This window comes from Cnephaeus nilssonii (genome assembly GCF_951640355.1).
Source record: "Cnephaeus nilssonii genome assembly, chromosome: 21".
NCBI lineage: Eukaryota > Metazoa > Chordata > Mammalia > Chiroptera > Vespertilionidae > Cnephaeus > Cnephaeus nilssonii.
The window spans coordinates 12026425-12041726 of NC_137092.1; the positions used below are offsets into that span (position 1 = coordinate 12026425).

The following is a 15302-nucleotide window of genomic DNA, read 5'->3' on the forward strand; positions in this document are numbered from 1 at the left end:
GTATCTTCTCTCAGCCCCAATTTATGCTAAAATATGAGGGGTTTTTTAAAAAAATTATACCTATTTATCTGAGGGGTTTAATGATGATAAAATGAGATGATTTATATGAAGGCATGCAAAATGTTAAATTAGTAACTGCAGCCTTAATGGAAAACACCTGAGCAAATGCCTCTACATTTGGACACTAGTATTTGTTTTTGTATAAGAACTGCTGAAATGCTCCAAAAAATATCTACCTGTATGCTCTCACCTTGACTAACTAACAGTGTGGAGGTAAGGGGAGAAAGAGTAGAGGGCAGAGAAGGGCTCTAGCAGGAGACTCTTCTCTTGAAAAAAACACACAAAAAACAACACACAACGATGCAATTATTTTTATTTTCAGGTTCTTCAAGAAGCCAATCAGCAATACAAGTGTGTAGATTCTTATTACCATACCCAGGACAACTCTTTACTTTTAGTCTTTCATAACCCGATGAATATGCAACATCTGCATTGTGAACATTGGAATATTGCTCTTCACTCCAATGTTGGATTCAGGTAACCAACTTAGCTAGTTTACTTAGTTATCTTAGTTTAGTTAGCTTGTTAATTCTTACTTAAATTTTATTCCCTTAGTCTAACTAGGTGGTTCAACCCAATGAATAGATTTGACTAGTACTGTAGATAAAATTCAGCTCGTCGAGATGAATATCTGAAGCGTGTCAGGCACTGTGAGAAGTGATGAAACTATACCCCTAAAGAAGATATCATTCCTGGCCCCCTCGAGTCTCGTAGAAATGCTATTATCTTACATTTGATTTATTTAGACTTCAATAAAACTGTCTCTGAAAGATTCCATGTAGGAACTACAAAACAGGACATTCTGCATACTGGTTTGGGATAACTCCATTTGATTTGGGAAAGACTAGCAGGTAGGTCAACTGAGTGACATATCAGCCCAGTGGTCAGGCTCCCAGCAAACTGGGACCTCTAGGAAACAGTGACTTTTTTTTTCCAAGCTCCTTAGTTATTCCTTTACTATCTTGAAACTTTGCTCTCTCTTTTCATTAATAACAAGAGCATTCCGTTATCTTTTAATGCTGGTTAATATGTACCTATTATTTATTATTTGTATAGTAAATGTCTTAGTCAGAAGGGATACAGAAAAGTTATAGAGAATGGACTTAGAGAAAAGCTGGGGAGACAAATTGTGTGCTGGCACACACATGCACAGCCACAAGAGTATACCTACTGTGGTCATAAAATTATTTTTCAATTAAGGCACATAATAGGTGTACCAAACTAATCTTGAACTATTACTCTGTTTTTGTCATTTATTGCTTCAGTTAATCCAGTGAGTCAGTTAGCTGATGGTCAACTAAAAGAGTTTCCGTAGTACTATAAAATTTCCCTAAAAAGAGATTGTACCATAAAACTCACCAACTCAACTGTTTTGAGAGAGACTTCTTCTCCAAACTGTCAACTCTTGATATTGTCAAACTTTTTAAAATATAAATATGTTTTTTATTTATTTCAGAGAGGAAAGGAGAGGGAGAGAGAGATAAATTCATCAATGATGAGGGAGAATCATTGATTGGCTGCCTCTGGCACACCCCACACTTGGGATTGAGCCCCCAAACCGGCATATGCCCTGACCATGAATCAAACCATGACCTCCTGATTCATAGGTTGGCACTCAACCACTGAGCCACCATGACTGGGCAGTATTATCAAACATTTTAATCCTTGACTTGGGTAGAAAGATCTAGTTTTTAAAATTTACATGTCTTTAATTGTGAATGAAGTTGGTCAGTTTTCATATTCTCACTGGGTATTTATATTTGACTACTTTGTACAAAATATGTCCAGGATGTTTCTGAATCTGTTATATTTGTTACATGGGCAATTTAGGATCAATTCATTTACCCACTCAGTATCTTAAGTATTTTGTAACATTCATTAATAATAACTCTTTGCTTTTTTAAGGAATTATTTGGAACTTGTTACAAATTCCATTCAAGATTGGATCATAAAAGAAGAAGCTCTCTATCAGGAATCTAAAATGGCTGAGGAAATTGCTAAAACCAAAGCTGAGATGGAACTGAAATCTTCTATTAGTGCCAAAGTTGTTTCTCCTAGCAAAATTTATTCTGTTAAAAAATCTAGTAGTAAGTAAGCTTTTGAATTTATACAAGTCCAAAGACATTCTCCTATTTCTTCATTTAACCAAGACTGACTATTTTAGGATTTAAACAAGTTTCCTGCACAGTTGCTGTGATTCTTGATTTTCTCTAATAAACAGAATAGCTGCATTCCTACTATGATGAGATCATACCCAAGTGGAATATCGACCCAACTTCCTATCGGGTCAGGAAGGTTCAATCTGTTGTACAGGTCAAATGTGATGTTAGGAAAATACCAAATATCTTGATCTTGTTAAGGTTGATAGGTTCAGCTATCTAAAATTTGTTGACTATATATGAAGGAAATTCAGAGTCTGGATGTCTCCAACAGAAAAATTACAGATTCCAAAAGTGAGGTTAAAACAAGACGTTCCTTAGAAGAGCAAACAGAAGAGTCCCAACACTAACCTGGGGTAGAACCTAAAATTAAAGGGAAGCCAGCCAGTGTGGCTCAGTAGCTGAGCATCCATCTATGAACCAGGAGATCACAGTTCAATTCCTGGTCAGGGCACAATTCCTGGTTGTGGGCTTGATCCCCAATGGGGGTGTGCAGGAGGCGGTCAAGCAATGATTCTCTCTCATCACTGATGTTTTTATGTTTCTCTCCCTCTCCCTTCCTTTCTAAAATCAATAAAAATATTTTAAATTAAATTAAAGGGAAAAGGAATTCTTGGGACCTGTAGCAGAGACTTGACAGGATGTTGGATCAGTATCTTTGTTTTGTTAATTTCCATGGCTTTGATGCTGTCAAGAGAAAGGAGAAGAGGGTGACTAAGAGGAAAGATAGTTGATTTTAAAAGTCAAATAATGAAGAAATTCATCTGGAAAATAAAGATTATTCACTGGGTTTGTGCAAAGAGAATGGACTCCACCTTAATAATACTCATTATTTCTAAAAGCCAACGTTAAAAGTAATTTCTTATAAAGAAGCAAAGTTATATAATTTCCAAAGCTTTTACAACCTCATTAATGACCAGAGAAATTTGTGCTTGGTTTGATTCTAAAATAAAAGGTAGCAAACCAAGTCAATGATGAATCATTCACCATCCACCAAAATGGTTATACAATATAATCCATCTATCAGCTGAGCCTTCCTCCTGATGGGGGCTCAGCAGGAGAGCAGTAAGTGGAATAATGGAAAAAGAGAGGTAGGGCCACCTTCTCTAGGTGCCTAAGAAAATCCAGAAAATGGCCAATTTGGGATTGGAATACATCTGGTAGGTATTATATTCAGTTTGATTCCTCTCAAGTCAGGAAAGATGTAAACCTTCCAAACAGAATGATTATAATGGCCAGAGGAGGGCTTTAATGCAGAAGGAAAAGTTAGATTTGTCTTGTGTCGTCTTAACGTGTTAAATTAGGATTAATTGGTTAAAGCCCTAGGAAGAGAGAGTCCAGTTCAATAAAAGCTTTAAATTCTCAACACACTGCCTCCACTGACAGTGAGTTCCTCCTACCACAAGAAGCTCAATTCCCCTTCAGAAGCCCATTCAGGAGATGGCGGGAAACAATTCTGAGATGAATGAATGGGGAGTTGAGCTTGATAGCCTTTGATATCCTCTACAACCCAGACATTCGGTGCTTCTGTGAAACTTTATTTTAGGGAGTTACTAAGAAGTTTAATTTTTTCTGATTATAGGTAACAAAGTAATGAGCAAAACAGAGATACCAGATCAAGAAAAAGAAAAAGAGAAGGAAAAAATGACGTTTGTTTTAGAAGGCTCTCTGAAGGTAATACAAGGAAAGAAAAAAAAATGACACTGAGTAATCACATAGTCAGAAATTTTGGGGGATAGTCTGTGTGGTATAAGAGGAAATGATCTTTTTGCTAAGCATTCAGAAATAATTGAAAACTATAATGAAATAATAGTCTTTCCACCAAGCTGACGCTTCTACCAGACGATAAGCCTGTAAGGGAAGCTGTCTCATTCATTTTTATGTAACCCAAATCCAGGGCAGCACCTTGTTCAAACTTGCCATACTCTTTGTTTCTGTGGCAGGTGTTTGTTTTGTTTGTATATTTTAATTGGAATTTTTAGTTATAAAAGTAATGTATGCTTTTTATAATAAATCAAAATTACCCTGGCTCTTCTATGCCCCTGAAATAAGAAATATTAACAATTTCATATTTTCTATGCTTATATAGCATGCATGCACAGATACAAAGAGGGTTTTCCTTTGTTTGGTTTTGGTTTAGATTTGGTATGTTTTTTCTATATTTTTTTCTTTTCTTGCTCAATCTCTTCTCCCACTCCCCAACATCCTCCCGCCAGAGCTTTCTACCTGCTCTCTATCTATGAGTCTGTCTCTATTTTGTTGTTAGTCCAATATATTCATTAAATTTCACATATGAGTGAAATCATATGGTATTTGTCTTTCTCTGACTGGCTTATTACACTTAGCACAATAATCTCCAGATCCATCCATGCTGTTGTAAAGAGTAAATGTTTTTCCCTTTTTACAGCCAAGTAGCATACCATTGTGTAAATGTACCATAGCTGTTTTATCTGCTCATCTACTGATGGGCACTTGTGCTGGTCCTAAATCTTGGCTATTGTAAAAAATATTAAAATTAACATAGGGATGCATATAATCTTTTGAATTAGAGTTTCAGGTTTCTTTGGATAAATTCCCAGAAGTAAATTGCTGGGTCAAGTTAGTTCCAATTTTAATTTTTTGCGGTAACACCATACTGCTTTCCATAGTGGCTGCACCAGTCTGCATTCCCACTAGCAGTACACAAGGGTTCCTTTTCTCCACATCCTAGCCAACAGTTGTTTGTTGATTTATTGATGATAACCATTCTGACAGCTGTGAAGTGATACCTCACTGTGGGTTTTATTTTTATTGCATTTCACTGATGATTAGTGATGTTGAGCATCTTTTCATATATTTATTGGCCATCTGTAGATCATCTTTGGAGACATGTCTATTCAGGTCCTTTGCCCATTTTTTTAATTGGATTGTTTGTTTGTTTGTTTTTGGTGTTGAGTCTTGTAAGTTCTTTATAAAACAGATGTATCAGCGAATATGTTCAGTGGGTTGTCTATTCATTTTGTTGCTGATTTCCTGTGCTGTGCAAAAACTTTTTAGTTTGATGTAGTCCCATTTTCTTTTTGTTTGTTTCCCTTGCCCAAGGAGATAAAGTAGAAAAAAATAGTGCTATTAAATATGTTTACAATTATACTACCTGTGTTTTCTTCTAGTATATTTATGATTTTGAGTCTAACATTTTAATTTTTAATAAATTTTGAGTTTGTTCTTGTGTGTGGTATAAGAAGATGGTATAGTTTCATTTTTTTTGCACATATCTGTTCAATTTTTCCAACACTATTTATTGAATAGACTATCTTTAGGCCTTTGCACATTCTTGCCTCCTTTGTCAAATATTAACATAAAGGCATGGGTTTATGTCTGAGCTCTCTGTTCTGTTCCATTGATCTAGATGTCTGTTTTTGTGCAAGTACCATGCTGTTTTGATTGCTATGGCCTCGTAGCAGAGATTTATATCAGGTTGGCCTTGTAGTAGAGTTTGATATCAGATGGCATGATTCCTCCAACTTTGTTCTTCTTTCTCAAGATCACTGAGATACCACTTAGAAAAGTCTTGTTAAATGTTCTCCAAAATGGACCCAAATGGGATATAATTTTGTTAATCCTGTTACAATTTTTAATGTGTTTATAGGCATGGAAAGAAGAACAAGATCGATTAGCAGAAGAGGAGCGCATAAAAGAAGAAAAAAAAGCAGAAAAGAAGAGTAAGGAAGTTGGTAAAAGGAGAGGCAAAGATAGGGTAGAGAAAGAAGAGAGTAGGAATATGAAGAAAAAATCTGTTTTCAAGGAAAAATCTAAAGAAGAGCAAATAAAGCTACCAGACGTACCAGAGATGGCGATTCTCCAGGAGCCACAACCTGAGATAGTTTACCCGGTAAAATTAATTTTTGAATAGCTTTATTGGGTCATTAATAATTGTTTGTTGGGGGGAAGAAACAACTTCTGTGGAAACAGTAGGTTCCCAGTCTTTACTGCCATAGCAAAGGCCTTGGGGTTTCTTCTAGTGTAGCTGATCTCGGTCTTGTAGTCTATCCTCTGATACCTGGGGCCTTCTTTGTAGCCAGTCTCTACAATAGAACACCCTCAGACCAGTTTTTCATGAGTGCCATGAAACTGGGTTACTAAGGACAGTAAAGATGGAAATTTGACACAAGAGCATTTTTAGATTTATGTCAATAAGTAACTGTGACAGGTCAAAGATTGGCTTTATCTGTCTCAGATGACTAGACTTGAGGACATCAGTTGTTTCTCTGTAGGCACCATGTTTTTTCCTTATAGGCTTTTATAAAACCTTCCCTTTACCAATCTGTCCCTCAACTAGTTTTATGAGTAAAACTTCAAGGGGGGGAAAAAGGAAAGCAATGAAGCAGCCCTTGTCTTTTTTAGCTACCACTCTGAGATAATTGTTCTCAAGCTTTAACCTACATCAGAACCACTTGGCGCTCTATTAGCAACACTTAGTACAAAAATGTCTTTAACATTTTTATGTGTTCAAGTGGAAATACCCGCTCAATGTATCAGTTCATTTAAACAGAAAATTAACAGCCAATGAAAGCGAGATTGCTTTCTTCTTGCACTGCCTTGGCCATGGTACAACGATTTGATTTGAGTTTCATTGGGTTATGAGAGTGCCCCAGTGAACAGAGTTTAAAATCATGGACCGCCTTTAATTCTGCCCCTCATTGTAACATGACAGGAGGAGCTAAAGATGATGTGAGTGCTGGTCTCTGAGTCCACAGTGACAGAACTCTAATTGGTTCGCGTGATGAGTTGATTTTTGTTGATTGCAGTTCCCCACTCAAAGCATATGTTTTCTCTTTTAGTTTCGTGGATACAATATGGGAGATATACCCATCCAAATCTCAGGAACAAATTATTATCTGTATCCTTCAGATGGAGGACAGATTGAAGTAGAAAAAACAACATTTGAAAAAGGTACATTTGGAAAGCAGCATTAAATGGCTTGGAAGCTACCCTTTTCAGTCACGTTGGGCCCTTGTACTCTCAGGAGTAATAGGTGAGAGTGGTCATGTGCCCACTCCATTCAACATTTTCACACTCAGATTTATCTGTTGTAATTGACTCTGTGAGGCACAGGCCACCTGAGAGGTTAGCTGGGACACACAAATAGAAAGTTCCAGTTGTTAAAATATTTAAATATTTCTATATCATTGGGAAATAGTGTAATATCCAAGCACATACTGTGAAGTTAGAGAAAATTTCTTGTTTGGGCTCTGGAGCACAGAACTTGGGGGCCGATACCCAGTTATTGTAGTGATAAGAAACTGCTGCTAGATTCAGAAGACTTTAAGAGGGCAAGGGGCAGGTGAGCTGTGGAGGACCTAGTCTGGAAGACCCTAAAGGAAAGTACAGATATAGCCTCAGGGAACTGTCTAAGCATCTTGCAAGGCTTATCTTTTCATTGTGCTTCAAAGATTCCTCAGGTGAGTTTGAGGACCTGGGCTTTATTTGACAGCTTATGGTCTGATAGGGAGCAGTGGTCTCTGAGAGCTGTGATGAGAGCAGTGTGGAGGGATGTGAGCAGGACCCTATTTAATGTCCACAAGATTATGCACATAGTCTGGCCAGTGTGGTTCAGTGGTTGAACATTGACCTATGAACCAGGAGATCATGGTTTGATTCCCAGTCAGGGCACATACCTAGGTTGCAGGTTCCATCCCCAGTCAGGATACATATGGGATGCAACAGATCGATGTTTCTCTCTCACATTTATGTTTCTCTCTCTCTCTCTTCCTTCCTCTCTCTTTTTAAAATCAGTAAAATCATGTCCTTGAATGAGGATTTTTTTAAAAAGCCTGCAAATTATTCATATCCTATATAATAAAAGCCTAGGTGGCGTCACATGCGACGTCACCACAAGATGGCTGCCACAAGATGGCCACCACAAGATGGCCAGCAGAGGAGAGCAGTTGTGGGTGATCAGGCCTGCAGGGGAAGGCAGCTGGGGGAAACCAGGCCTGCAGGAGAGGGCAGTTGGGGGCAACCAGGCCTGCAGGGGAGGCAGTTGGGGGCAATCGGGCCGGGAGGGGAGGGCAGTTGAGGGCGATCAGGTAAGCAGGAGAGCAGTTAGGTGTCAATCAGGCTGGTAGGGGAGTGGTTAGGGGGCAATCAGGCTGGCAGGCAGAAGCTGTTAGGGGAAATCAGGCAGGCAAGCAGGTGAGCAGTTAGGAGCCAGCAGTCCAGGATTGTGAGAGGGATGTCCGACTGCCAGTTTAGGCCCAATCCCACAGTTGGACATTCCCCAAGGGGTCCCAGATTGGAGAGGGTACAGGCTAGGCTGAGGGACATCCCCCCCCCACCTGTGCACAAATTTCATGCACCAGACCTCTAGTTATTTAAAGAATGGTTTTTGATATGACATCAAATGCCAGACTGTTTTATTATATAAGGTTTGTTTATTTAAAACATGAAAAAGATTTTTATTAAGCTATAAGTATGCATATTTACTTATGCTACCATATGTAGTAATATTTAATATTTTGAATATCATCTCTGGGTATAGTGGACAATTATTATTAATTAGAATTGGAGCTCAGAATCACATACCTGAGAAAAGCACGGGACTCAAGTTTTATAATGGTATTTGTAATAGTATTTTCAATAATTATTTCTCATTCTTACCAAGATTTGTATACACATACAATATATATGCTTCAGATGGCTCATAGTAAATGCAATGTTTTTATCCCAATCATATCAATTTTGAGAGATAATAGTGCAATCATACTGAATTTAAAAAAAGAAGAAGAAGGCTGAGAGAGGAGATAAAAAATGAGTCAGAACACTAGAAGAAAGAATGTATTGTTAGGAAAATTCTTACTAATAATAACTACTGTAACTAATATTTATGTAATTCTTTATAAGTTGCAAAACCCTTTCATATTAACTATTTCATGTGATTAAAGGTGAGTATAAATTTGATTTGAGATGTGATTAGAAAGGCTGCAAATATCTCCCTCATCCACCTGCCATCTATTCCTGGATTTCACTATTAAGAACCTTTTATAAAAATGGGGACATCCCTACGTATTTCCATTCCCTGACTGATTCTATGCTGCATTATTTCTATGTTTTGCCAAGAAGCTTAACATGGCATCACAATCAGCCCATCTTCTATCCCATGATTCTTCCCCAGGCTCAACTTTTATCAAAGTGAAAGTGAAAAAGGACAAACACAATTTTATAATTCATCTGAAAGACCCTAAGAAAATTGTGAAAAAGGAAAAACAAGTGGATTATTCTTCAGAAGATGAGGAAGAAGACAGAGAGGGAGAAAAAAATATTGAACTAGGTAAGCAGAGGCATCTCTGGCAGTAGATAGGGGTTATCTTTCAGCAATGTGTCCATCCCGTCCACCTGACAGAAATACACGTGTCCCTCACATTCAGCATGTAAGTTTCCCATAAGGTAACTGAAGTATGTTATCATTCTGGTTATATACATTTTCCCTAATGTAATGTGCATATACATTAAATACATAGCCCATCTTTAGTGGGCTGCTTACTCGGTCTTGCCCCCCTGGAGACCCAGCTTTTGATTCTAGTTGTCATATAGAGTCCTCCTAGCCTGGCTACCTTTAGCAACACTGAGTTTGCAATGTCCACTGTGGCCTGACTTTGTTGTATTATGCTTGTATCAGGTCCTCATTAGTTGATTCCTACTGAAGGTTTAACTTCTCTCCAATATTCATTGCAAATGAGGGGTTTCCTCCTATGCTCTCACTATTATTTAGTTCTCCCTGTAGTATCAAATTTCTTAAGTTGCAGAAACAAGAGAAAAACCCTAAATATGGCCAGAGGAGTCTACACCTGCCAGTAGATGAGACTTCCAGGTGGATGTCCATTGATTGTACACCATGAAACTTCCTGATAACACCATTTAACATCTCCAGGCAACACCTAATGGAGAAATTAATTGTTTCTTGTCCAATGTGATGAGAGTTACACCTGAAAAAGGAGATGAATTCATTAGTAAAATGTTTTGGACTCAAGTTAGTAATAAGAAACATAACTAAAGCTTGCTAATAAATTTAGTATGGTCACAGTATTTTTCAAACTTATGAACACAATGATTGACAAGTTTGAATGTACTCAAGAATGTAAAGCAAATTGTTAAATTATCTTTGTTTTTTCTTAATATAAAAATATAGGTTTATTATAAAACATTAGGAAATATAGGACTATTTAAAGAAGGTAACAGTGGCTAATAAGTCTACCACCCCAGCAGTAACCACTATTCATAGTGTGTTCCTTTCTTACTTTATTATCATGAGCATTTTCTTATTCATTCAATATTCTTGGAAAACAAGCTTTTTAAATGATTTCATATTAATTCATTGGTATATATGTCATAATTTACTAAACCATATTCATGTGTTTGCATATTTAGTTGATTTCCACTTTGCATTGTGTTTTGCTTACATTTCTTTTTAATAAAATGGAAATGTCCTTGGTTCAATTTTGTCTTTCAGAAGAATCAAATGCAAAGAATAAAGTTGTCAGCAAGTTTGGATCTTTTTCTGCCACCTTGGAAAATGGAATCTGCCTCTCAATAAGTTACTATGGACCTAGCGGAAATGCACCAGGTGAAGTAGACACGACAGAAAGGATAGTGTCCCATGACCACGGGTGTCTGCCCGACCTCAGTCTGCCCACTTGTTGAGAAACATGTTCTGATGTAATGCCCCTCATCTCCTGAAGGGTCAGAATATATGTGGATGTGCATACATATATGTGTGTGTATGTGCATACGCATACATATGTAATCTTTTATACATAGAAAATAACAGTACTTTGAAATAGCATTTATCATATAGAATCTTATAATCACACTAGAGGCCTGGTGCACGAAATTTGTGCACGGGGGTGGGGGTGGGGGCGTGAGGGTGTCCCTCAGCCCAGCCTGCACTCTCTCCAATCTGGGACCCCTCAAGGGATGTCCGACTTCCCGTTTAGGCCGGATCCAGGTAGGGCCTAAATGGGCAGTTGGACATCCCTCTCACAATCCAGGACTGCTGGCTCCCAACTGCTTGCCTGCTTGCCTTCCTGATTGCCCCTAACCACTTCTGCCTGCCAGCCTTATCATCCCCTAACCACTCCCCTGCCAGCCTGATTGACGCCTAACTCTTCTGCCAGCCTGATTGCCCCTAACTGCCCTTCCCTGCAGGCCTGGTCACCCCTAACTGCCCTCCCCTGAATGCCTGGTCACCCCTAACTGCCCTCCCCTGCAGGCCTGGTCCCCCCAACTGCTCTCCCCTGCAGGCCTGGGTCCCCCCCAACTGCACTTTCCTGCAGGCCCGGTCGCCTCCAACTTCCCTCCTCTGCCGGCCTGGTCACCCCTAACTGCCTTCCCCTGCAGGCCTGATCCCTCCCAACTGTCCTCCCCTGCTGGCCATCTTGTTGTGGCAATCTGTGTCCACATGGGGGCAGGATCTTTGACCACATTGAGGCAGCCATCTTGTGTGTTGGAGTGATGGTCAATTTGCATATTACCCTTTTATTAGATAGGCTAGACATATAAGATCATATATGCACACATATATATTCCAGTTATCTTTGTTATCTAGCCCATTAAAATAAGTCCGTTATTTGGTGCCAAAGAAAGCATGGTTTGCCAAGGAATCCTCTTGATTTTCTATAGAATAATATTTCTATGAATCCTGCGATTATAGAACTATTCAGTGTGCTTCAGAACATGAGGCTTAAAGGAGCCATTCACTGGACATCTTGAAGGATTTCTTTACTCCACTTTTAATAAACAAATTTTCCAACTGGAAGTTATTTCCTTACAAACCACTAAATAATATGTTGCTTTACCAGGAACTAATTAGAAAATCTTGTGGGTTCCCATGCATTTACAGGGATCTAACCACAACAGATTTTTTTAAAGTTTTAGAAAATAAAAAGATAATCCCTATGCTATATTGCCTTAAAACTTTGTAGATCGTGGTGATTTAATGATCTGCCTTACTATGGACTTCCGTTTCTGCAGACACACATTCCCGTGGATGATTATAATCCAGGGCCTTATATTGTGCCAAATATTGTAATACTCTAGTGAGTTAGAGAGCCCATTACATTGTTAGTATTTTTGTTTTTTTTTTTAATTTTGTATTTGATTTGTTTTTAAACTGGCACTTGGAGAAGTCATTTAGTGCCTAACATTATGTATTAAGTTTCATTATCACACAGTCACTGAAAAATCCTATGCACTTTAAACATAGGTTATCATTAGTTTACATTCTACTCTCTGTTGACTATGTTGTTGCTGTTTCCTGGTTTTCTTATTCTTAATTTAATCTTTAAGTTAATATGTAATTATTCCATTTAAAACAAATGTTGCTAATTTCAGGTGATAAGTACAGCATTTGGAAATGTTTATAGTGTGGATAATAAGTAATATTTTACTTACTGTGTATTTAAAAAGGTGAATGCATTAGTTTTAAAAAATATCCTATATAATAAAAGGGTAATATGCAAATTGACCCTAACGGCGGAACAACCAGTTGCTATGACCTGCACTGACCACCAGGGGGCAGACGCTTAATGCGGGAGCTGCCACCTGTTGGTCAGTGCACTCTCACAGGGGGAGCTCTGCTCAGCCACAAGCCTGGCTGATGGCTATGAGGGCAGCGGCGTGGCGGGAGCCTCTCCCACCTCCTCAGCAGTGCTAAGGATGTCTGACTGTGGCTTAGGCCTGCTCCCTGGGGGACATCCCCTGAGGGCTCCTGGGCTGGTGGAGGGATGTCTGACTGCCAGCGTAGGCCTGATCCCCCAGAGAGTGGGCCTAAGCCAGCAGGTGGACATCCCCAGAGGGGTCCCGGACTGCAAAGAGGGCACAGGCCTGGCTGAGGGACCCCTCAAGTGCACGAATTTTTGTGCACCAGGCCTCTAGTATATTATAAGTTCCGTAAGGACACATAATAATTAATATTTTAGAACTTTTACTTGCTAATTGCTATGCAAATTTTCAATTCAATTATCCCCCTTAATTGGGTATATACAGTTCTCCAGAGCCTGCTCATCTCACCTAACTGAACTTTTATGCCCATTAATGAGTAACTCCCATTTACTTCTCCCCACAGCCCCTGGCTACCACCATTCTGCTCTGATGGAATTTGACTATTTTCCATCCCTCATATAAATGGAATCATGCAGTATTTGTTTTTCTGTGTCTGGTTTATTTCACTAAGCTTAATGACCTCAAGGATCATGATGCCACATATTGTAGAATTTTTTTCTTTATAAACACTGAGTCATATGTATATGCCACTTTTTATTTATCCAGTCATCTGTTAATGTGTATTTAGGTTATTTTCCCGTCTTGGCTACCCTGTTCCTTTTGTGCCTGTTAGTTCCTTGAATGAACTATGCTTTCTCTTATCTGTAAACTGTGCTTTTTTTTTATCTGTAACACACATCTCATGCTGTGCCACTTGCTCACAACACATTCTCCTGCTACATACACCACCACTTTCAGCAATTAAACTTCCTCCCACACTTCAGGTCTCATCACACAGGTTACTTGCTCAGAGAAATGCTGCACAGATCAAGCAGCAGTAGCGTGTGAACTGGGGTTTTAGGGGTGAGTGAGAATTGCCAGGCAAAGAATCAAAGGCAGGGAATTCTAGGTGCCAGGAATCGTGTGTACAAACTGTGTAGTATAAAGGCACAACAACTTTATGGAAAAGCAAACTATGCAGTAGAGCAAAAGTGTAGGTTGAATGAAGGCATTTGTGTTATATAACCTCACTCCTGGGTTCCCATAGTGCTCTGTACTTCCCATCACAGGCTTAAAACACAAATTGTACCCAGAGGTTTCTTCTTCTGAACTTCCCATTAGTTCCTTGTAGTCTCACTCATCATTGGCTACCCAATTTATGGTACATAGTACTAGGTATTCAATCAGTATTTACTGAAAGAGTAAGGAGATGAGAATGAGAGGGAGGAGTTTCCAGCTGCCTGTAACTGGATGCCATTCACTTGTTTATATGCCTATTGTACTTCTAATGGGCCAGGCAACTTGCTGACACAGCCACTAAGATGAATGAAACCATGGTACCATTACTCAAAGAATTAATTGCCTAATGGGAAAAGAAAACATAGAGTAATAACTGGGCCAGTGGTAGAAATTATGTATAAGCATAGTACTGGGAACAGCTACAAAATACTTCAGACAGAAGGTAAAACATCTGAGATGGGACTTTAGAGAAAAGTGGGGATTATCCAGACAAAGCAACAAGGAAAGGGAGTCCTAGGCAGTTAGAGCCATTTATGTAAATACTCAGTGTGTAAAAGCAAGGCATCTTTACAGAACAGTGAAAAGTTGAGTGTGACTGGAGTGGAGGAAGGTGAACATTGCATGCCTGGGATGAGTAGGGAGTGGCAGAGGTCTCTAAGTAAGGGACAGGAAGTTATATGATCAGATTTAATTTTAGGAGCATAATTTTAGTGACATTTTGGAAAGTGCACTGACATGGTGGTATTGGAGGTGCCAGATACCAGTTAGGAAACTATTGCAATAATTAAATACAAGAAAATGAGAATCTGAGCTCAGGTGCTAAGCTTAGATAGGAGAGGCATGATTGGAGAGAAATTTCCGAGGGCTTGGTGACTGTTTGGATGTATAGGGTGAATCAAAAAGAGAAAATGTGAATGATCTGAATGTCTTACTTGGGAATAGGGTGTGTGATTAGTCCTGGCGTTGAGAGGGGTGCCCAGCTTGGGAGAGGAGAGACTTACTGAGTTTGAAATGTGTCCATTATCACCACCAGGGGGAGATATCTAATAAGTAGTTGGAAATAAGGATCTGGGGCTGAGAAAAGAAAGGCCAATTCTCGAGATGTAAATTTTGGAGTCATTAGCAAGTACATAGATGGCAGTTGGAGCCCCAGTCCTGAAAGAGATCACTCATGAAGAGACTCAGCCCTGGCGAGCGTTACAACCACAAATATAAATGCCTGGGCCTCTATTCCCAGAGAGTCTGATCCAGTAGGTCAAGGTGGGGATCTGAGCATTTGCTGTTTTTGTTTTGCTCCATGAGTAATTATCATGGACGGCCAGAGCT

General features: G+C 39.1%; 1 protein-coding gene across 1 annotated transcript in view; it reads left to right on the plus strand.

The window, feature by feature from the left end:
* SPAG17 (sperm associated antigen 17) overlaps positions 1-15302 on the plus strand; it is a gene marked incomplete at both ends in the record, with an annotated part of 133575 nt that overhangs the window by 75937 nt on the left and 42336 nt on the right. The window contains 7 exons of the mRNA XM_079762032.1: positions 383-537; positions 1966-2147; positions 3802-3893; positions 5848-6090; positions 7040-7151; positions 9373-9528; positions 10708-10821. Coding sequence (XP_079618158.1) covers positions 383-537; positions 1966-2147; positions 3802-3893; positions 5848-6090; positions 7040-7151; positions 9373-9528; positions 10708-10821 — 1054 coding nt within the window. The remainder of the gene's footprint in view (positions 1-382; positions 538-1965; positions 2148-3801; positions 3894-5847; positions 6091-7039; positions 7152-9372; positions 9529-10707; positions 10822-15302) is intronic.